Source organism: Vulpes lagopus, chromosome 1, assembly GCF_018345385.1.
Source record: "Vulpes lagopus strain Blue_001 chromosome 1, ASM1834538v1, whole genome shotgun sequence".
Classification (NCBI taxonomy): domain Eukaryota; kingdom Metazoa; phylum Chordata; class Mammalia; order Carnivora; family Canidae; genus Vulpes; species Vulpes lagopus.
Genome location: NC_054824.1, coordinates 14,206,234 through 14,229,599, shown reverse-complemented (window position 1 = coordinate 14,229,599; position 23,366 = coordinate 14,206,234). Strand labels below are relative to the sequence as shown.

Genomic DNA, 23,366 nt, shown 5'->3' with positions numbered 1-23,366 from the left:
AGGCAGAGGGAGAAGCAGGCTCCATGCAGGGAGCCTGATGAGGGACTCAATCCCGAGACCATGGGATCACGCCCTGAGCTGAACAGAGGCTCAACCGCGGAGCCAACCAGGCGCCCCTTTGTGAGTTTTAGATACCATATTATCCTGCCTACCCATTCCTCTTGGGCATCTGAAATGTATGTCCAAGCCCAAAAGTGAAGATTTCATGAATGTTCTTTTAGATTTTCTTGTAGTTAAAAAAACTCCTGAACTGGAGTGCCTGGTGGATCAGTTGGTTAGGTGTCTGACTATTGGTTTTGGCTCAGGTCATGAACTCATGGTTGGAAATCAAGCCCGGAGTGAAACTCTGTGTTCAGCGGAGTATCTGCTTGAGATTCTCTCTTCCTTTAATCTCTGCCTCTGCCCCCTCCCAACTTGCATGCACTCTCTCTCTCTAAATAAATAAAATCTTTAAAAAAATGAAAACACTGAACTCTTCTGTTAATAGTATTTTTACTGGTAAAATAAATTTTTAATGGTAAAGATGAAGGAGGACTATATTTAATTCTTGTGCTCATAATGTCTCTTCCTTAATAATCTTGCCTTTATGTTTCTTTGGGAATATGTCTCAATTTGGGAGGAGAGAATGAAGAAGGTAGTACTCAATTAACAAAGAAGTCATACTAAACAAATCTAACGTGACATTAGATTTGTTTATCTAATGTTTACCTAATATTAGATTTGTTTATTTTAATGTTCCAATCTCAGAACATTGGTACAGAGAATTAGAGAGATGCTTGTATTTGGAAGAAGAAAACTTCTTTAGGCAAAAAGGCCAATGGAAAGTTCCATTATCAAAGTTAGCATAATGAAATTTGTTTCAGTTGTACGCAATTATTTTTTATAGAAACAGCAGTGATAAGCAAAAATAATTCCCCTCAAGTAGTAAAAAGTTAAATTAATGCAAACTTAGTAGTAAATTTTTAAGGGTGATTTCTTATTAGAAACAGAAATATCTACTAAAAAGTTATAAACAATGAAGAGAAAGGAAACAAGGCATACATACATCAGAATAAGGAAAAGCTGATATTAAGTTATCCAAGACTGAAGGAAATCTTTTTTTTTTTTTATTAACTTTTATTGGTGTTCAATTTACCAACATACAGAAAAACACCCAGTGCTCATCCCGTCAAGTGTCCACCTCAGTGCCCGTCACCCATTCCTCTCCAACACCCGCCCTCCTCCCCTTCCACCACCCCTAGTTCATTTCCCCGAGTTAGGAGTCTTTATGTTCTGTCTCCCTTGAAGGAAATCTTTTTCCTCTTTAATGCTGCAAAGCCTTTTATTCTTGAAACTGTGAGTAGGTTTTGAGTAGGCTACTAAATAAGGATACTAACTTTTTGGATAATGTAAAAAAAGAACAAGTTAACTTACTGATAAGTATGCCATAATCTCTGAGACAGTTTCTAATTTCTTTTCTTCTTCTTTTTTTTTTTTTATCATTGTAACAAAGCTTATGTATAACGAGAAAAATCTCAATAGGGTTAAGACATCAATTATTTTCCCATTCTGGAAGTTACGCAGGAGGAGGGGAATTATTAGCAGGAATGATAAAGCTGTACTTGCATTTGGTAACACAAAGAGAAGCTTACAAATGAGACGTCTCATTAGTTTGAGCAGATGGATCAAAATTAAAGGCTGAATCGCCAACTTTTAATTTCCCAATAGCCAAGAAGACTTGAAGTCTTGCAGAGTATGACTGTTGAAAAGTCAACATGAAAAGATTTTCTCCATCTGTCATCACACATGCTTGAGTGGAACACAACTGCCTCCTACTGTTTTTAATACTTTTAAGGAAAAGCTGCACAGAAAATCTATTAAGTACATGAGCACAAAAGTTTAGATGATTAGTATACTGAAACCTATGGAATAGTATGACCAGAGACTGTCAGTATGGATTTTGAACACAAAATTTGCTCTATTCTAATTTAATCTAAATGACGATGAACAAAATAAATTTCTTTGTATATTTAAGAGGAAACTGTTAATGTTTAGCATAAAAACTATCCATTTGCCTGAGAGTTATATTTTCCACTTTTTATTTTTACTTTTTTTTATTTTCCACTTTTTAAAAAATGGACACTTAAGTCAGTGTTATTAATAATGGTCTGCAAAGTTGCTTCTCTGATTAAAATAATTAGGGAAACCACAATTGGGGAGAAAATCCAAAATACTAAACAACTTGTAGGCAACAAACAAAATGTCACTGGAAGGATCTTGTTGTCAGGGAGAGGGGGGGCATGAGGTGGTAGTGGGGAAAATTCAATTGATTTTCCTGTTGTAGAATACACTTTCAGTTACTAACTACTATATATTTACTGCTGAGATGTATTTAAAAGGCAACAAAGTAAAGCTGAAGTCTGTTAGGTACATAGTCCCACAAGAAATAACTTATGTTCCCTTAAAAACAAGGAAAAGCATAATTACTGAATATGTAGTTGCCTACTTCATAGCAAAGCACTAATGCAGTTATTTATAACCATAACTGAGTTCTAGAAGCAAAGATCTCTGTATATACACACACACACACACACACACACACACACACACACACAAACACATATATAATTTACTCTACAACAAAACATTGTTAAACACAAGTTTCTCAGAATGAAGCACATATAGATAGACCTTTCAGTCATCTGAACCAGGGAGAAAAATATAACTGAAGAGTTAATTTGGGTGCCGGATTTTAAATTTTTTTTTTTTACATTTTTAAAATTTATTTATGATAGTCACAGAGAGAGAGAGAGAGATAGAGAGAGAGAGAGAGAGGCAGAGACATAGGCAGAGGGAGAAGCAGGCTCCATGCACCGGGAGCCCGACGTGGGATTCGATCCCAGGTCTCCAGGATCGCGCCCTGGGCCAAAGGCAGGCGCTAAACCGCTGCACCACCCAGGGATCCCCTGGGTGCCAGATTTTAGATGATAAGGTAAAAAGACTGTTAAATCATATGTTTTTCATTTTCTGACAGATGGATACAAATTCATTTGTTGAAATTTATTAGGTGGAACCTTATATAAAGACAGTGACCGAGATAACATTATAGTTAACTTTAATTGGGGAAGAAATACAATTCAGATACGTTCATCTTTTGGGAAGTTCTTTGATAACCCTTATAGTAAAAGTAGAAGACCACACCTTAGTGAAGGTATGTCTTTAAGGAGCTAAAAAAGGGAAAAAATAATCCAGTGAGAGTGGGGAGGGGGCACGGGTTTTCTAAGTCCCTGAAAACAAACTTTCCACATAAGCCTCAGTAATCAAGGGGAACTGTGAAATAGGAATTCTCGTGTGATGGATTAATTCAAAGATTGTTAGCTTTGTTGAAATAAGTATCCACCTCAGCTTCCAAAATCATAATGTGTCATAGGCTTCCTTTCTAAGTATCTTCCTTGCAATTTGAGTTCTGGACATATTACAAAGGCAATCAGTAGAAGCTGCCATATATTAAACTAAATGAACTTATAGACCAAATAGTACTTGACAGAGCAACTTGCAAATATAAGAGTGATCTTTTTGAAAAGATTGAAACAGAAAAAGATTTTAGTTTTGAGCAAATTTTTCAGTTACATATACATAATATATATAATAAAGAAATGAAAAAAATGGAGTTCTGCTTTCAAATTATGTTACATAAGAGCTCTTGATATGATTACATTAATATAAGACTACACTGACAAATCAGTACTTATAATCTGAAGGTACTGGTCTAGGCATTTGTAATACTAGCAAAATTAGAAGCAAATATCAACCAATGTGTTGTAGTCCTGATACATTTCATACTTCCCATCATTCCCATCTCACTAAGGATGTTAAATTTTGGAAGATGAGGAAATTTGTCACAATCAAATTGTATTTACCGGAGAGACCTCACAGATAAGACACTATACTAGGAACTTAACTAACAGTATGTCATTGTAGTCCACTTTTACTTTGTGGGACCTGTCCTACTGGAACACAAAACCTAAAAGGACATCATTGCATAGAACATACTGATTAAAATTTTAAGTAGGACATCTCTGTTTATTTGCATTTTTTTTTGTTTATTTGTATTTTAATGTTAATGTTTCTATTTAAAGTTCTGTCATGTTTTTGGATAGATAAAATAGAGAAACTACAGGAATAACTGAAAAAATAGATAGGAAATTAAAGGAATAAAATGCATTTAAAAAAAATGAAAGGACTTAACCAACAAAATTCTGGATGACAGAATTAGTAGTAACTCTTTCCCCCTCTCATTCTTGCTTTTTGGTATGTCCAAAAGTTAAATTTGTTCAAATTCTTTTTCCCCTCCCAAGCTCTTTTATATTAATTCTATTTAAACTACACTTTAAAAATGCAATTATAGGGGTGCTGTGGCTCAGTCAGTAGTGTCCAACTCTTGATTTTGGCTCAGATCATGATCTCAGGGTTGTGAGATCGAGCCCCACATCAGGCCCTGCAATGGATGTGGAGTCTGCTTAGCATTCTCTCTCCCACCTCTCTTCCTTTCACTGCTGTCTGTCTCTCTTAAAAAAAAAAAAGCAATTACAAAGGTCAAAGACCACATGGTCAGAATTATGAAGCAAAAAACACAGGGGAGAATAGGTTTTTCTCATTCTAAGTGAATGCACACCCAAAGCAAAGCATGAACAATACAATATGCAAAAATGTATTTTTGTAATCATGATTTAAAATAGCTGCTAATTAAGAAAAAAGCTCATTGGCATGATACCACTTTTTTATTTGCCTTAAAACTGTAAAACAAATTCAAAATAGTAAACATAGCAGATCATAATCTTACATCACATTACACTGATAGAACTTTTCAGAAAAACATGGCATTAAGTTTCTAAAATCCTACATAGGTCTGCTATGACCATGAAGTATTACAACCGATTCAGAATGTATAATAGGATCAGGTGGTAAGACCACAAATTGTAGCCATTTGTGCCATAATTCCATTTTAGGAAATTTATCCTGAGTAAATGTTTCAACAGAAAAAATAACAGGCAAAAAATATCACCATTACAGTAGCACTATCTTTAATAACGGAAAATTGCAAACACTGAAAACACTCACTAATGTAGGAATAACCAGTAATAGAGGAAAAGCTAATGTCAGCTTAACAGCAAAGGAGCAGTATAAAGTTCTGAAGACGCTGTGGGCTTTTTATCAACACGAAGATGTAGTTTTCAGTGTTGGTATAAGCCTTTACTAGCTCTATGTACTAGCTCGAGAAGCTGCTTAACATGTTGTAAATTCATTTTCTCTTTTAACAAAAGGAGGTCATAATGCTTATATCTGAAGGTTGGGGAAGATTAAAAATAGAAAGAGACTCACATAATGTCTGAAGCTTACAAACTGAATAAAAACTCTCTTCCTCTCTTTACAGACATTAAAATTGTTAGGATCATGCAGAAACAATGAAAAACATTCAGTATTCATTAAAGAAAGCAGTGAATACAAACCTGTATATACAGTATAATTTGGTAATGGATTAAAATGAATAATTAAGTTTTAGTGAACAAAATTGAATGCTACATGTGCAATTGGATAAAAAATGAGTAGTGGGGTATATATAAAAATTACAATAATCATCTTAAAATGATAAAATAATAGTGAAACTAAAAATTTTCCTTAGTGTTGTTATTTTATTATAATTTAAAAAAGTAAAAGAGATATATAAGTTTTCTACAGAACTTAAGAAAGTCCTACTATTATGCTTATTATGGAAAATAAACATCAGCACTAATCATTCAAAAACATAAATTAAACCAGTAGCTCAGTGGTTGGGCTCTTCGGAGAGAGCCCAGGGGCTCAGGGAGAGATCCCGAGGTCCAGGATCGAGTCCCACATCGGGCTCCTTGCGGGGAGCCTGCTTCTCCCTTTGTCTGTGTATTTGCCTCTCTCACTCTCTCTCTGTATCTCTCATGAATAAATAAATAAAAATCTTAAACAACAACAACAACAACAACAAAAAAAACCTGACTTTGTAGGGAACCTGAATAGCCTGAAGAGGGCCATAGTTATCCTGCTTTAATTCTTATTTGGAAAGAGGCACAGATCTGGACACAATCCCTGATCTCTAAGTGTGTTTCAGTGGGCTCTCAAATTGCAATCATACTCTACACAATCACCCACGGTACATTTTTAGCTAGGCAGGAATGCAGGGGAAGAGAGCTCAGAGGTCATGCATCCTTAAAAGGCTGGCAATTGTCAATGCCTATGACATGCACACAAAAGGTAGGGAGGTAATGCCTCAGCTTTGCACATGCTCCATTCAGGCTCCTCATGTCCTAGAGCAGCAGCCACTGGTCACCTGAAGTCTCCCCTGGGGTTTCCCATCCAAGTCTGTCCTTTCTAAACAGAAAGCCAGTGCTGTGAACCCAGCCCTCCATCCCAACTTGTCCTTTTAGAATTTATAACTGCAAGTGCGTGCCCTGTGGTAGCCTTCTTTTTGAAAAGTAATGTGCTACACATCTTCCATACTAAGAATGAAAGGAATGGCGATATGATCTCATCTCTACTGACCAAACACCCTCAGCCAGCACACTTTATGAATTGATTCCTAGGAGGACATGTTAGCCTCTGTAACAGTGAAAGAAGAGGAAATAATCTTCCTAGGATCTTTTAAGTTACAACATCTACTTGGAGTTTTACTTACTTACAATAGAAGATACAACTACTGCTCTTTCCAACATTTAGGAATAAGGGTGCATTTTATTCTTTAAAGAAATATTTTGTTTTATTGTTTTATTTTATTTTTTTTAAGATTTTATTTATTGATGTGACAGAGAGAGAGAGAGAGAGAGAGAGAGAGCGAGCACAAGCAGGGGGAGGAGCAGAAGAAGAGGGAGAAGCAGACTGTTGAGCAGGGAGCCTGATGCAGGGTTCAATCCCAGGACCCTTGGATCATGACCTGAGCTGAAGACAGATGCTCAACTGACTGAGCCACCCAGGTGCCCCTAAATAAATATTTTATAATCTAAGACTTTGTAATGTAATGAAAAAAGGCAGGAATAACATAACAAATACAATTAAAGGACAATTATAAACATCATGATAAAGGCAAATAATGTTACAAAGAGTAGTTCCTAACCTGTAGTTCCTAAGGCCCCCAAATAGTTACAGTACTGGCAGTAATGGCATTATTAAGCCATTTACTTTTACTAGTATTTACAGTTATGTTCATTTATGTACATATATGTTTATATAATTTATTAGTCTCACCAGAAATAATTCACCAAAACTCCTTTTTTTATTCTTATTTTTATTCTAAAAGAAGTGATTTATTTCTATTAGAAGCAATCTTGTGTTCCAAAGTAATGAAACAAGTATCTATCATCTGGTCATTAAGTGCTAACTGTAATGGAAGGAAAATGATTGTTGTAATTTAATTTTAATTCTAGAGGTAACACTAACATTCCTCCCAGTGGTGTCTTTAATGCTATATTTTTTATAGCATTTTTAAAACTATTCAATAACCAAAGGGGTAGTAAGCATTTTCCTGACTAGAGCCAAAATATGTCTATTTATATGTTCCATACACAGTAAAGTATTTATAGTTTAATTTCCATTATTTTAAAAGAAAAAATCTTTAAAGGTTCGCATTTATAATGAAATTTATCATGGATTAGAAAAAAGTTTTCCTGTGATAGAAATCCTATCATGATTAAAAATTATGGAAAAAATAATGTTTTCTTACCATTCATACTTAAATGGAGATCCAAAATAGCTCACAATGTTGAAGAGCAAAGTTGGAGAATAATACTACCTGACTTCACTACATAGATACAATAATCAAAACACTCTAGTATAGGCTAAAGAATATCTAAACAAATGGAAAAGAACAGAGAACCTAGAAAGAAGCCATAAATACATCCAACTGATCTTTGAAAAATGAACAAAGGTGATAAAATGGAGCATAGACAGTCTTTTCAACAAATGGTGCTGAAACAACTGGATGGCCACATGCAAAAATAAATAATCTAGACATGGACCTTACACCCTTCCCAAAATTTAACTCAAAACCAATCATAGGTCTAAATGCAACCATAAAACTCCTATATAGGTGAAAATCTAGGTGACTTTGGATGTGGTGATGCCTTTTTGGACACCAAAGGCACAATCCATGATATAACTGATAAGCTGGATTCCACAGCTCATTAAATCCAGCTCATTAATCATTTAATTTGGAATGATCATCATCATTTAATTTGAAATTTAATTCCAAATTAAAAACCCACTTTGTAAGAGACAATGAAGAGAAAACAAGAAGACAAGTCACAGACTAGGAAATATTTGAAAAAGACACATCTGATAAATGACTTTAATCAAAAGTATACAAAGAACTCTTAAAACTCAAGAATAAGAAAATTAACAATCTGATTTTAAAATGGCCAAAGACCTAAACAGACAATTCACCAAAGATTACAGACAGATAGAAAGTAGGCATATGAAAATATGTTCAACATCATTTGTCATAGGGAAATGAAAGTTAAAACAAGGAAATAACACTACACACCTCTTAGAATGGCCAAAATACTGACATCATCAAATGCTAATGAGGCTATGGAGCAACAGGAATTCTTGTTCACTGGTGGTGAGAATGCAAAATGGTATATAACTTCGGAAGATAGTATGGAAGTTTCTCTTTTTTAATTTAAAGATCTTATTTATTTATGACACACACACGCAGAGAGAGAGGGGTAGAGACACAGGCAGAGGGAGAAGCAGGCTCCATGCAGGGAGCCTGAAACGGGACTCAATCCCAGGTCTCCAGGATCTGGCCCTGGGCTGAAGGTGGTGCTAAACCACTGAGCCACCCAGGCTGCAGTATGGAAGTTTCTTACAAAACTACACATACTCTAATGATATGATCCAGTAATCACATTCCTTGGTATTTATCTAAAGAAGCTGTTCACCTAAGTCCACACAAAACCCAAACCCATTCACAGATATTTATAGCAGCTTTATTCATAAGTGCCAGAACTGGCAGCAATCAAGATGTCATTCAGTATGCAAATAAACAGTAGTATATCCAGACAGTGGAGTATTACTCAGTACTAAAAAGAATAAGCTATCAAGTCCTGAAAAACTTCAGATATTGTGAAAAAACCAATATGAAAAGGTTATAAACTGTATGACATTCTGGAAAAGGTAGAACTACAGAGAAATTAAAAAGATTTAAAAGGTCAGTGGTATCCAGGGATAAATGAGAAAGAATGACAAACAGGCTGAACACAGAGGGTTTTTAAGGCAATGAAATTATTTTGTTTGACACTATAATGGTGGATGTATGCATGCCATTATACATTTGTCCAAACCTAGAGACTGAACATCAAGAGTGAACCCTAAGGTAAAATATGGACTTTAGGTGATATTGACATGTCAATGTAGGTTTACTGACTGAAAATAAATCCACTCTTGTGTAGAATGTTGATAGTGGGGGAAGCTGTACATATGTGAGAGCAGTCATTTAACTATAAGAACTCTATCTTCCACTCAATTTTGCTGTAAACTCAAAAGTGCCCTAAAAAAGAATATCTTTTTTTTAAAATTCAATGGAGAAAACATTTAAATATTTATTTAACATTTTTTAATATAATGTATACAAATAGGTTTTAAGGATTCCACAGTCACATTCCTTAGCTAATAATGCAGTTTAAATTTTCAGCAGTATAAAAGTTAGAAATAAAAGTCCACGGCAGTAATATCTACTTGATTACACTGAATTTATCTTGTTCTTTTACAAAGAAGGCACAGATTATTGATGGCTATACGGGATATTTCTATCTTTTAGGATTTTCACTGAAATGCTGTCAAAACTTTATCTACATAACATTTTAGTATTAAATCCTGTGAGGCAATCTAGAACAGGGAAAACAGGCCGCATGCAGTTGCTGCTTGTTTCAGTAAATAAAGTCTTATTGAAATACCACTGTGTCCAATTGTTCATATACTGTTCATGGCTGCTTTCATGTTACAACAGCACAACTGAGTAGCTACAACAAAGAATATAAGGGCGGCAAAGCCTAAATTATTTACTATGTGGCCCTTCACATAAGTTTCCTGGCTCCTGACTAAGAAAAAGTAGTTGGTATTTGGAAAGATTTTCTTTCTTTCTTTCTATTCTTTTTTTTTTAAGCTTTTATTCATTTATTCATGAGAGACAGAGAGAGAGAGGGAGAGAGAGAGAGGCAGAGACACAGGCAGAGGGAGAAACAGGCTCCATGTAGGTAGCCTGATGTGGGACTTGATCCCGGGACTCCAGCCTCACGTCCTGGGCTGAAGGCAGGTGTTAAACCGCTGGGCCACCCAGGCTACCCAAGATTTTCGATTGCAGAAAGAATATTGGGCTTTACCATTTCTTTATTTGTACATAAAAAATAATGCAATTCATAAAGATGTTTTCTAATGAGGACCAAAAAAATACACTGATATAAAATAAATGCCCATAGAGTGATAATGACACACGGTTAGTGGAGACTCTACATTCACATGGAAGGAATTTATAACTGCACTAGTAAAATGATGGAAACATGTTACTTTATTTTGCAAAACACCTCATTTTCCTCATCTTTCAAATGATGATAATAATACCTGCCTAATTCAGTGAAAATAATGTAAGATAATTTCAGCAGTTTCAGACATTTGCTAATCATTAGGACAGGTAAGTCACTAATATCATATAATTAAATCATAATTTCTTTTCCCTAAAAGTTATTCTTAAACCTAAGGACATTCTCTTGAGATTAGCTAGAAATCTGATTTTAAAACTATTTTTTTAAAGGGGCAAAGTGCATCAAAGATGCTCAGTGGGCAGTGTTCCATGGCTGCACATTTAATTCATCTTTGATTTGTTTATATACTGGGGCTTGAAACAAGATTTAGTCTGGAAAAAAAGGATTTCAGTGCTCTTAAAACAAATTTAAAAACCAAAGGACCAGAAAGTATTTAATTTTATGTGTCATAAACAGCTAATAACACAGAAAAAAAAAGCCACAATAAAATAAAAGGATACAAACAACCATATACAATTGGGCAATGATTAAGTTTTATATAAGCAATTATTATCATTCCACTTTTTCTTTAACAATCTTGACTGGAGAATTTTGAACAATGGAGTTTAATAAAACATTTCATATTTTTACATTATGTAAAAAAATACAGATTAAAATTTTTGAGGTATGAAAGAAGACTGGCGCTATTCAAAAAGATTAAAAAAAAAAGAAATGTAAAGGATGAAATTCTTTTCTCTCTTATTTATTGAATGGCAAACAAAATAGCAATGACCTATCAATATTGGGAGGATAATACGATCTATGAATATTTTATGACTTATATGGCTAACCACTGAACTAAAAAATTATTAAGAAATAAAACCTCCCAGTCATTATCTCAGAATTCAAGAGCATAACAATTAATAATTTTAACCATTTAGAATTCTCTAAAAACATGCTAAAATAAAGTGTACCTGGTGTCCAGCCTTTACTTGCTTCAAAACACTTTCATAGCATACTTCGTCCATGTTATTCAACTGTTGTACCTTAAGGTTTTTAAAACACAAATAAAATAAAATGAAGCAATTATAAACTTTATAACTACTGACAAAACTCTGCAGATTTTAAGGCATTTTTTTTTCCCTTTCAGATTAACCAGAATGCAGAAGCAACAAATTCCATATAAATACTTAGTATGTAACAGTCTAATAAAAAACAACTAGTTTAGAAGTACAAATAAAAACCTCATATATTCAGAGTACTAACTTTCTAAGTGTGCCAAGTTTTTTAAAGACAATTTTAAGGATAATATACTAGTTGTAGATATTGTAGAATGATTTTAAAGTTCTTTTCACTGTCTTTCCTTGGGAAGCCCATTCTTCAGGCTGTTTGTCTTCTATTTCATTCTATAAACTACAGAGCTTTCCTGTGGAATTCTCAAAATCATGAGAACACTACTAGTAGAATGCCATGGTAAATAAAGCTGAACTTGAAGGAACCATATTGTTTCTGTAATATATATGGAGAGGAGTAGATATTTTTCTACTACAGAAACGTTTTTTAGATTAATTGGAAATTTAATATTAAATTCATGAGTTAAGAAACGGTCTCATTTTCTCATTTAATGACAACGAAAACTTCCAACCAAAAAGGTAAGACAGTTAATCCAAAGGAATAGGCATGTGATCCAGCCTGCATCATTTATTAAGAATGTGGAGGGGATGAAAATGTCATACATATCTGAAATGACTACGATTTAGACTTTTTGCTTTAATAAAGTAAATGTTTTATCATTCTGTTACTCTTATGACTTGTGATGACTATGTAAAATGAGATAATCAGAAGATAATTTACTCTCCTTTAATGATTCAAAAACAACTTCAGCTTGCAATAATTTTTTCAGCATACTTTGAGTTGAGTTCTGGCCAAAGCCATTATTTCAAATTAGAGGTGTCAGGCACACCATTTTCCTATATTCTTTCATGGCAACTAAACCACATCACGTGCTTCTGAATGAAACTCTGAGGAGCCTACAAGGATTTCCTTTCATACAAGATGACAAATTAATAACCAGTTAGTAAATATATTAAACAACACCCTAGGGAAATCCTTAATGGTTACCAACTGTGTATTTCACTAAGAGTAAAAATAACACTGTTTAGTAAGACAAAAAAAAAAATCTGTAATACATATAATTAGGTTACTATTTACAGTATATGCAAGACATGTAAAAGGTTTTTCTAATTTTGCCAAACTTGTAAACTTTCAAAATAATTATGATGGTTTATGACCTGATGTCATTCCTTTTATGATCATAATGCTTATGTATTATGGTGAAAATACTTTGAATTTAATTAGCTTTAAGTGATTCACCAATTTATATGATACAATTTACAAAAAAAAGTTTAAAATGTCTGAAAAGCATCTGAAAAATTTTTCTTCTTTGTATCTTTCTGATAACTACCTATCATTTAAATTATAAAGCTATAAAAAATAGCTCGACAGGTGTTCTAACGAAACATTAAAATATACTAAATAATCAAATATAGTGACTGAAAAAAAAGCAAATGATACTGAAAAGCAACTGAAATAATTAATGATAAACTATGTACATCATAACAATTACCATATCATAAACTATCATTTTGGCCATAAGTCTGAAATGGCTCCCTACAAGATATCTTACTTTGATACAATGTAAATGGAGCATAAACACTACTGTAGTGAGAGTCACTTCTGGTATTTTTTAGCTGAATATTTTATTTGTAATAGTGTAAGGTAAAATGACCCTACTTTACTAATAAAATTCTTTTTAGACAAGTAATGCAAAACATTAAAGACCAAGGCTGACATAATAACACATGATTCCATCTTATTTTCTCTTATAAAGAGGTCTTATGGCATGTGAATTTTCTCTTAAACCTATTTCTTCTACAGAAAAGAAAGTGTCATTAAAATATAAAATGCATAAATTTAGAGCAAAGTAAAATATTCCTTCACAATATTATCAAGGTCTAAAATAAGCCCTCTAATAGTGTAAATGCTATATAAGTAATACCATAAACAAACTTTTAAAAGCATTATAAGGAATTTCAGAAATGCCACATATATATATATAGTCAATATGGTAATTATAAAACATTAAAAGTAAAATAGAACACCTCCATTAATAGTTGCTACTAGGAATTATTTTTCAATTGCATAAAATGTATTTTTTATTTTAGAGGAATATCATATCAAAATGTGTATAATTTGTTTAATGAGCCTTTTATTTTTCATACTAGCCTTCAATCATATCAAAATAACTTTTTGAAATTTATAACCTTATATATAACTTGTATTCTTAGCTAAAAATACAAAATATACATTGATAACAGTAACGCAAACTATAAGCAACTTTTCGAAGGAGTTATTTTACTACATATTGTTAAGGAAGTGTGCTTGATTTTGTCTAAGATGTTTAATTTGTAATTTTACAAATTAGGTCTTTTAGAGAAATCTCAAGCATTAAACAACACAGCAACAAAAACAGTTTTAGAAAAGTATATTATTTTAAAAAATTTTACCTTATTTGCACTTTTAACTCCCAGAAATGTCTGTCCAAGAGGAACTGGTCGGAAACGGCCATCAAAGTAGAAAAGTCCAATGCAAGGATTAACGTGTAAAAATGTAGCAACATCGAGGTAGTTGGGTAAGGTTGCAGACAGCCCAAGAATCCTTATCATACTCTGTGTGGATTCCACCTACAAGGGTTATATTATTGAATGTATGACATAGATTGAACCTATTTGGATTTTTATAGGCTTTGAACTTAGTTTTAATAAACAGAGAGTATGAAACATTTATATATAATAGAACAAGATCTCCCCCCAAATATGTATTAACAACACATAGTTAAAAGACAAATAATATGAAAGAGAACTGTCCTAAACCTGGCATTAAGAGTAATATAAAATAATTAAAAATGTAATTTTAGTAATTTCCTGAGCTATTTTAGTAGATTTTCTGAAAATCCTACTAGCTAAATGTTTATTTATTTTTTCTAAAAATGTAATAAGGTAAGTGACATACACGGATTAGATTTTAAATAAGTTTTACCAATTTATAATTCCAGGTGCTAAAAACACAAAAACATAAAAGTCTAAGCAAGGTAAAATATTTGTAGTATTTTACAAATTTAAATTTAAAATGCATGACATTTACATGACAAATATTTGAAACTATGTGTACATATACATTTAATGAAAAATTATTTCCAAGGCATACACTGATTGATGGATTGATACTGGTTTAAGAGGCGGTGAGGGGAAAAGGAAGGAGAGAGAATCTTAAGCAGGCTCCATGCCCAGCACAGAGTATGATGCAAGGCTCAATCTCACGACCCTGAGATCATGACCTGAGTCAAAATTAAAAGTTGGATGCCTAACTGACTGAGCTACACAGGTGCTCGCTCCTCCAGGGACCTTTTAGAAAAATTCTTGAAGACTCATTTATAAAATAAGTATTTTCTTTCCCTAATATAGATTGCTTACTTAGTCCATAATTCCTTACCTATTATACAGTATTCCTTTTATTTTATCATAGTAACATATAGTTGAACATACCAGTAAAACAAATGAATTTCTGAGAAACAAACACAACTAACTATTCTATCATCACAGAGGAAACGTTTTCAAGTTGACTTAACAAATTATTATTAAACACTTTATATTAAAATACTTTTATATTCATAATAGAGAAAGTTTGATTGTATGGGATAATTAGCCAAAACTTGGGAAAAAATTACAAACAACTAAAAAAATGTATTGAGCCACAATTTTTGTTCATTGGTATAGTGTAATTCTCTCATTTTGTTTCTGAGCACTACCAATAACCTTGGTTTAATTTGTTCACCAACTATCTACTAAGCTCTTAAAGACAAGGCACAGGGCAGCCCCGGTGGCACAGCGGTTTAGCGCCGCCTGCAGCCTGGGGTGTGATCCTGGAGACCCGGGATCGAGTCCCACATCAGGCTTGTTGCATGGAGCCTGCTTCAGGCTCTGCCTCTGTGTCTCTGCCTCTCTCTCTCTCTCTCTCTCTGTGTCTCTATGAATAAATAAATAAAATCTTTAAAAAAAAAAAAGACAAGGCACAGTGCCTAAAGAGTGGGAGCTTAGAGTCTACATGCAATAATGACACAAAACATTGTGATATGTCCTATTAATAGCAGCACTTTCTAAAAACTGTGAGAATAATGGAGAGGGGTCACTAATTAAACCCAGGTAAGTCAGGGAAGGCATGCTGAGTATAGGTAATGGTTGCTGGCATTCTAGATTGGGAAAACAGCAGTTAGGCAGGGAGGCCAGAAAGAATGGTGAATTTAAGGTACTGCACTTAGCAACAACTAGTGGTATGAACTGGTGAATGGAGGTGTCTTGTTAGAAACACAGAAATGACCACGAAAGAGCTCACATGCCAAGGAGTTTATCTGTTTAACTGCTCATCAGCACTCAACAGTGTCCAGCTCTCTATTCCAATTATGTTTTCAGGTCTAATTCATGATCGTTTATAGCACTGTCATCTTTTTTTTTAAGTTTCCAAATATTCTGTAAAAGGCCTTTATCATTTCTAATTTTATTTACTTGTTGGTTTTCTACTTGTGATTAGACCTGTGAGAAGTCTATTTTACTTGTTCTTTTTAAAATTCCACTGTTTTCTTAATTTATAATTAATTGTATTTGTCAGCTTTATTATTTTTTCCACTTGTTTTTGTTAGAATATCTTATTTGAAACTGTCCATCATTCAACATTTAATAATTAACTTACTTATGGTCCCTTCATTCCTGTTTCGTTTTAGAATTTTTATTCTGAAAATAATTCATACTCTGTATATAAGTGTGCTGTTTCTCTCTCCTTCACTCCCTTCCTTCCATGATCACTTACTGACCTCTAAGTGGGAGGACATTAATCTTCCAATTACTTAGGTTAGCAGTCTTCATTTTATAAGATATAAAAGTGTAGAATATATGCATGTATTATGTATGTGTGCCTCTCTCTCTCTGTATATATATATATATATATATATATATATATATATATGCATATAACTATATAGATAGAGGTGTATACATAATTTTATCCTTTAAAAGTTATTTCTAAATTTCTAATGTATTCTATAAAGACTATGATATATCCAATTTCTGCTTTGAGAAAATGTCCCATGGAGATCTGAGGTTTTTCTATTCATATGATGTACAATTCTTTGTTTGCTCACTTTACCATATCAATTATATTATTCAAATTCTCTACATTAGCAATATGGGAGTTAGTATTTGCCAAAAGAAAGAATCATTTTAATCACATACAAATTTCTCATTTTAAATTAGGATGCAAAATTTTCCTAAGGGTAAAAATTTGTATCATTAGCATGATACTGTAAAGAGCCATTCACATCTTAAGCCCTAGGGGTTCTGCAGAAATACTAAGTGGTATTGTACAGCCCCATGTCCCTACAATAGTCCTTTTGCGTTCTCATATCCGTTCTCTTTCATAATTTTGTATACTTCACTTCTTTAAAAATTTTTTTTTATTGGAGTTCAATTTGCCAACATATAGTATAACACCCAGTGCTCATCCCACCAAGTGCCCCCCTCAGGGCCCATCACCCAATCACCCCAAACCCCACCCACCTCCCTTTACATTACCCTTTGTTCGTTTCCCAGAGTTAGGTGTCTCTCATGTTTTTTTTACCCTCACTGATATTTTCACTCATTTTCTCTCCTTTCCCTTTATTCCCTTTCACTATTTTTTTATATTCCCTAAATGCATGAGACCATATAATGTTTGTCCTTCTCCAACTGACTTATTTCAGTCAACATCATACCCTCCAGTTTCATTCACAACGAAGCAAATGGTGGGTATTTGTCATTTCTAATGGCTGAGTAATATTCCATTGTATACACAGACCACGTCTTCTTTATCCATTCATCTTTCGATGGACACTGAGGCTCCTTCCACAGTTTGGCTATTGTGGGCATTGCTGCTATAAACATTGGGGTGCATGTGTTCCGGCGTTTCACTGCATTTGTATCTTTGGGGTAAATCCCCAGCAGGGCAATTGCTGGGTTGTAGGGCAGTTCTATTTTTAACTCTTTGAGAGTTAAAACGCCACAGTTTTCCAGAGTGGCTGTACCAGTTCACCTTCCCACCAACAGTGCAAGAGGGTGCCCCTTTCTTCACATCCTCTCCAACATTTGTTGTTTCCTGTCTTGTTAATTTTCACCATTCTCACTGGCGTGAGGTGTCATCTCATTGTGGTTTTGATTTGTATTTCCCTGATGGCAAGTGATGCGGAGCATTTTCTCATGTGCTTGTTGGCCATGTCTATGTCTTCCTCTGTGAAATTTCTGTTCATGTCTTTTGCCCATTTCATGATTGGATTGTTAATTTCTTTGCTGTTGACTTTACTAAGTTCTTTATAGATCTTGGATACTAGCCCTTTATCTGATATGTCATTTGCAAATATCTTCTCCCATTCCATAGGTTGTCTTTAAGTTTTGTTGACTGTTTCTTTTGCTGTGAAGCTTTTTATCTTGATGAAGTCCTAATAATTTATTTTTGCTTTTGTTTCCCTTGTCTTCATGGATGTGTCTTCCAAGAAGTTGCTGTGGCCGAGTTCAAAAAGGGTGTTGCCTGTGTTCTCCTCTAGGATTTTGATGGAATCTTGTCTCACATTAGATCTTTCACCCATTTTGAGTTTATCTTTGTGTATGGTGTAATAGAATGGTCTAGTTTCATTCTTCTGCATGTGGATGTCCAATTTTCCCAGCACCATTTATTGAAGAGAATGTCCTTTTTCCAGTGGAGAGTCTTTCCTGCTTTGTCGAATATTAGTTGATCATAAAGTTGAGGGTCCACTTCTGGGTTCTCTATTCTGTTCCATTGATCTATGTGTCTGTTTTTGTGCCAGTAGCACACTGTCTTGATGACCACAGCTTTGTAGTACAACCTGAAATCTGGCATTGTGGTGCCCCCAGATATGGTTTTCTTTTTTAATATTCCCCTGGCTATTCTGGGTCTTTTCTGATTCCACACAAATCTTAAGATGATTTGTTCCAACTCTCTGAAGAAAGTCCATGGTGTTTTGATAGGGATTGCATTAAAGGTGTAAATTGCCCTGGGTAACATTGACATTTTCAACAATATTAATTCTGCCAATCCATGAGCATGGAATATTTTTCCATCTCTTTGTGTCTTCCTCAATTTCTTTCAGAAGTGGTCTGTAGTTTTTAGGGTACATATCTTTTACCTCTTTGGTTAGGTTTATTCCTAGGTATCATATGCTTTTGGGTGCAATTGTAAATGGGATTGACTCCTTAATTTCTCTTTCTTCAGTTCCATTGTTAGTGTATAGACATGCTACTGATTTCTGGGCATTGATTTTGTATCCTGCCACCTGCCGAAATGCTGTATGTGTTCTAGCAATCTTGGGGTGGAGGCTTTTGGGTTTTCTATGTAGAGTATCACGTCATCGGCGAAGAGGGAGAGTTTGACTTCTTCTTTGCCAATTTGAATGCCTTTTATTTCTTTTTGTTGCCTGATTGCTGAGGCTAGGACTTCTAGCTAGGTTGAATAGCAGTGGTGAGAGTGGACATCCCTGTCTTGTTCCCAATCTTAGGGGAAAGGCTCCCAGTGTTTCCCCATTGAGAATATTTGCTGTGGGCTTTCGTAGATGGCTTTTAAGATGCTGAGGAATGTTCCCTTTATCTCTACACTCTGAAGAGTTTTGATCAGGAATGGATGCTGTATTTTGTCAAATGCTTTTTCTGCATCTATTGAGAGGATCATATGGTTCTTGTTTCCTTTTTGCTGATATGATCTATCACGTTGATTGCTTTACGAGTGTTGAACCAGCCTTGCATCCCAGAGATAAATCCCACTTGGTCATAGTGAATAATCTTCTTAATGTACTGCTGGATCCTATTGGCTAGTACCTTGTTGAGAATTTTTGTATCAGTGATCATCGGGGATATTGGTCGATAATTCTCCTTTTTGGTGTGGTCTTTGGTTTTGAAATTAAGGTGATGCTGGCCTCATAGAACGAGTTTGGAAGTATTCCATCTCTTTCTATCTTTCCAAAAAGCTTTAGTACAATAGGTATGGTTTCTTCTTTAAACGTTTGATAGAAATTCCCCTGGGAAGCCATCTGGTCCTGGACTTGTGTGTCTTGGGAGGTTTTTGATGACTGCTTCAATTTCCTCCCTGGTTATTGGCCTGTTGAAGTTTTTTATTTCTTCCTGTTCCAGTTTTGGTATCTTATTAATTCTTTCAAAGAACCAACTCCTGGTTTTGTTGATCTGTTCCACAGTTCTTCTGGTCTCCATTTCATTGAGTTCTGCTTGAATCTTTATTAACTCTCTTCTTCTGCTGGGTGAAGGTTTTATTTGCTGTTCCTTCTCCAGTTCCTTTAGGTGCAAGGTTAGCTTTTGTATTTGAGTTCTTTTCAGTTTTTGGATGGATGCTTGTATTGCGATGGATTTCCCCCTCAGGACTGCTTTTGCTGTATCCCAAAGATTTTGAATGGTTGTATCTTTATTCTCTCATTAGTTTCCAGGAATCTTTTTATCTTCTCTAATTTCCTGGTTGACCCTTTCATCTTTTAGCGGGATGGTCTTTAACCTCCACATGTTTGAAATCCTTCCAAACTTCTTATTGTGGTTTAGTTCTAGTTTCAAAGCATTATGGTCTGAAAATATGCAGAGCACAATCCCAATCTTTTGGTATTGGTTCAGACCTGATTTGCGACCCAGTATGTGGTCTATTCTGGAAAAAGTTCCATGTGCACTTGAGAAGAATGTGTATTTAGATGCGTTAGGATGTAAAGTTCTGTAGATATCTGTGAAATCCATCTGGTTCAGTGTATCATTTAAAGCTCTTGTTTCTTTGGCGATGTTATGCTTAGAAGATCTATCAACTGCAGCAAGCACCATGTTCAAGTCTCCCAGTATAAGTGTATTATTATCTAAGTATGTCTTAACTTTGGTTATTAATTGATTGATATACTTGGCGGCTCCCACATTCAGGGCATAAGTATTCATGACTGTTATGTCCTCTTGTTGGATAGATCCTTTATATATGATATAGTGTCCCTCTTCATCTCTCACTACAGTCTTTGGGATAAATTTTAGTTTATCTGATATAAGGATGGCTACCCCAGCTTTCTTTTGAGGACCATTTGAATGGTAAATGATTTGCCAACCTTTTAGTTTCAAGCTGTAGGTGTCTTTAGGTCTAAAATGAGTCTCTTGTAGACAGCAAATAGATGGGTCTTGCTTTTTTATCCAGTCAGAAACCCTGTGTCTTTTGATGGGATCATTAATCCCATTCATGTTCAGAGTTACTATTGAAAGATATGAATTTAGTGTTATCATAATACTTATTCAGTCCTTGTTTTTGTGGATTGTTTCCTTGGACTTCCTCTTCATTTTAAAGAGTCCCCCTTAATATTTTTGCAGAGCTGGTTTGGTGGTCACATATTCTTTCAGTTTCTGCCTATCTTGGAAGCTCTTTATCTCTCCTTCTATTCTGATTGAGAGCCTTGCTGGATAAAGTATTCTTGGCTGCAGGTTCTTCTCATTTAGGACCCTGAATATATCCCTCCAGCCCTTTCTGGCCTGCCAGGTCTCTGTGGAGAGGTCTGCTGTTAACCTAATACTTCTCCCCATAAAGATCAGGAATCTGTTGTCTCTTGCTACTTTAAGGATCTTCTCTTTATCTTTGGAATTTGCAAGTTTCACTATTAAATGCCGAGGTGTTGAACGGTTTTTTATTGATTTTAGGGGGGGATCTCTCTATCTCCTGTATCTGAATGCCTGCTTCCCTTCCCAGATTAGGGAAGTTCTCAGTTATGATTTGTTCAAATACACTTTCTGGACCTCTGTCCCTTTTGGCGCCCTTGGAACCCCAATTAAACGTAGATTTTTCCTTCTGAGGCTGTCATTTATTTCTCTTAACCTTTCCTCATGGTCTTTTTTCTCTTTTTTCCTCAGCTTCCTTCCTTGCTATCAACTTGTCTTCTATGTCACTCACTCATTCTTCTACCTCGTTAACCCTTGTTGTATACTTCACTTCTAAATAAAATCTTAGAAAATGATTTCTACCCGAAAAAAAAGTTTGAAAACCCCTAATGTGATCTTAAAAAGTATACATGACTTAGAATGAATTTGGCAAGTTAACCCATGAGAGAATGCATATAAAAAGATTTCTGAACTTAACAAAAGGCTATATACAATTATTAGTATTTTTTAAAATTTAGGAATATATGTCATTTTCACCTTCTTGTTATTGTAAGTAAATTAAGGAGGTTCATGAAAGTACATTTGGGTAAATATTTTAATTATTTCTTTGGTTTCCTATGTTTCTTCTTTGGTCAAAATGTGCTTGTATCATGCTGGTGTCCTCACATTTACTGCACCTAAGTGAGCAATTCTCAATGTCAGATTTTTCCTTGCATACTGTAATACAATGCAGATGCAGGTCAGGAAAATCCAAATGCTGGGTATACTTCCTGAGACAAATGTTTCTTACATGCATAAGAGAAATTGTGGCCCTGTAAGTTTAAAAATGAGTTTGTAGAATATATCTGGGCCTGAGGACTAAATGAAATACTACCTATGAAATATATATATGGCTCTATAGACAGAGGATTCTTACCACTTTTGTAAAAGAATAAGAACTGCAAATTATAAATCAATGATCCTTTCAAATTAAAGATATTTATCTGGATATAAAAACAACCTCCCATGGCACCTGAATGGCTCAGTGGTTTAGTGTCTGCCTTTGGCTCAGGTTGTGATTCCAGGGTCCTGGGCTTGAGTCCTGCATAAGGCTCCCTGCAGGGAGCCTGCTTCTCCCTCTGCTAATTTTGCTGCCTCTGTCTCTGTGTCTCCCATGGATAAATAAATAAAATCTTAAAAAAACCCAAACACAAAAAGCAAAAAACAAAAAAACCAACCTTCCCTACAAAAAAGCCCTAAATTGAGATTATCATGTACTGATTAAACATAAACATTTGTCTGCCAATGTTATAGACTCATTAAAGAAACAAATTCATTTGTTCCATTAAATTTACAAATCAAAGGATTTGTAAAAGTTATAATAGAAATTAACTAAATTTATAGAAGACTATGAAAAAAATAATGAAATAAAAAGTAAGTGAATTTTCAAGATATGCTTCCAAATTTAATTCAAAAAGTTTTACCTTTAGGTGGTATTATCCAGAAAACAACTCAATAAACCTTGGAAATCATATTTTGTTAAATTGTTCATTCACTGATTTTTAGTATTTTACAAATCTGTTTTTTTTTTTTTTATAGATTTTATTTATTTATTCAAGAAACAGAGAGGCAGAGGGAGAAGCAGGCTCCATGCAGGAAGCCCGATGCGGGACTCGATCCCAGGTCTCCAGGATCACACCCTGGGCTGAAGGCAGTGCTAAACCGCTGAGCCACCCAGGCTGCCCTAAATCTGCTTTCACAAAGAAAGAGTGGACAATGTATGTTCCAATTTGATATTCATTATTACTAGAAAGGATTCAAGAATGAAATAAATCACAACAGATAGTCAGAAAAGGGAGTAAAGAAAAAAATTCTTTCTTACAAATAAGCAAGGATAGCATTTTAAGTAAAGTCAGAGAGGACTTTGTCAACCGCTTCATTAGTCGGTCAACAGATTTCAACTGTGTACCGAAATGTATTTTGGAGTAGGGGAGGGGGGCACCAGGAAATAGCAATAAACATTAGTGTCTTTATAATCAAGGAGCTGACATTTTAGTGGGGGAGAGACAACCATAAACTTACAAGCCAA

At 34.5% G+C, this 23,366-nt stretch overlaps 1 protein-coding gene across 3 annotated transcripts in view; it reads right to left on the bottom strand.

Annotated features, from left to right (window-relative positions):
* ASCC3 (activating signal cointegrator 1 complex subunit 3) overlaps window positions 1–23,366 on the bottom strand; it is a 347,397-nt gene that overhangs the window by 178,419 nt on the left and 145,612 nt on the right. For all 3 annotated transcript variants that reach the window (XM_041745387.1, XM_041745404.1, XM_041745396.1), the window contains exons 12-13: window positions 14,090–14,266; window positions 11,498–11,569 (exon numbers count right to left, since the gene is read on the bottom strand). In XM_041745387.1, coding sequence (XP_041601321.1) covers window positions 11,498–11,569; window positions 14,090–14,266 — 249 coding nt within the window. The remainder of the gene's footprint in view (window positions 1–11,497; window positions 11,570–14,089; window positions 14,267–23,366) is intronic.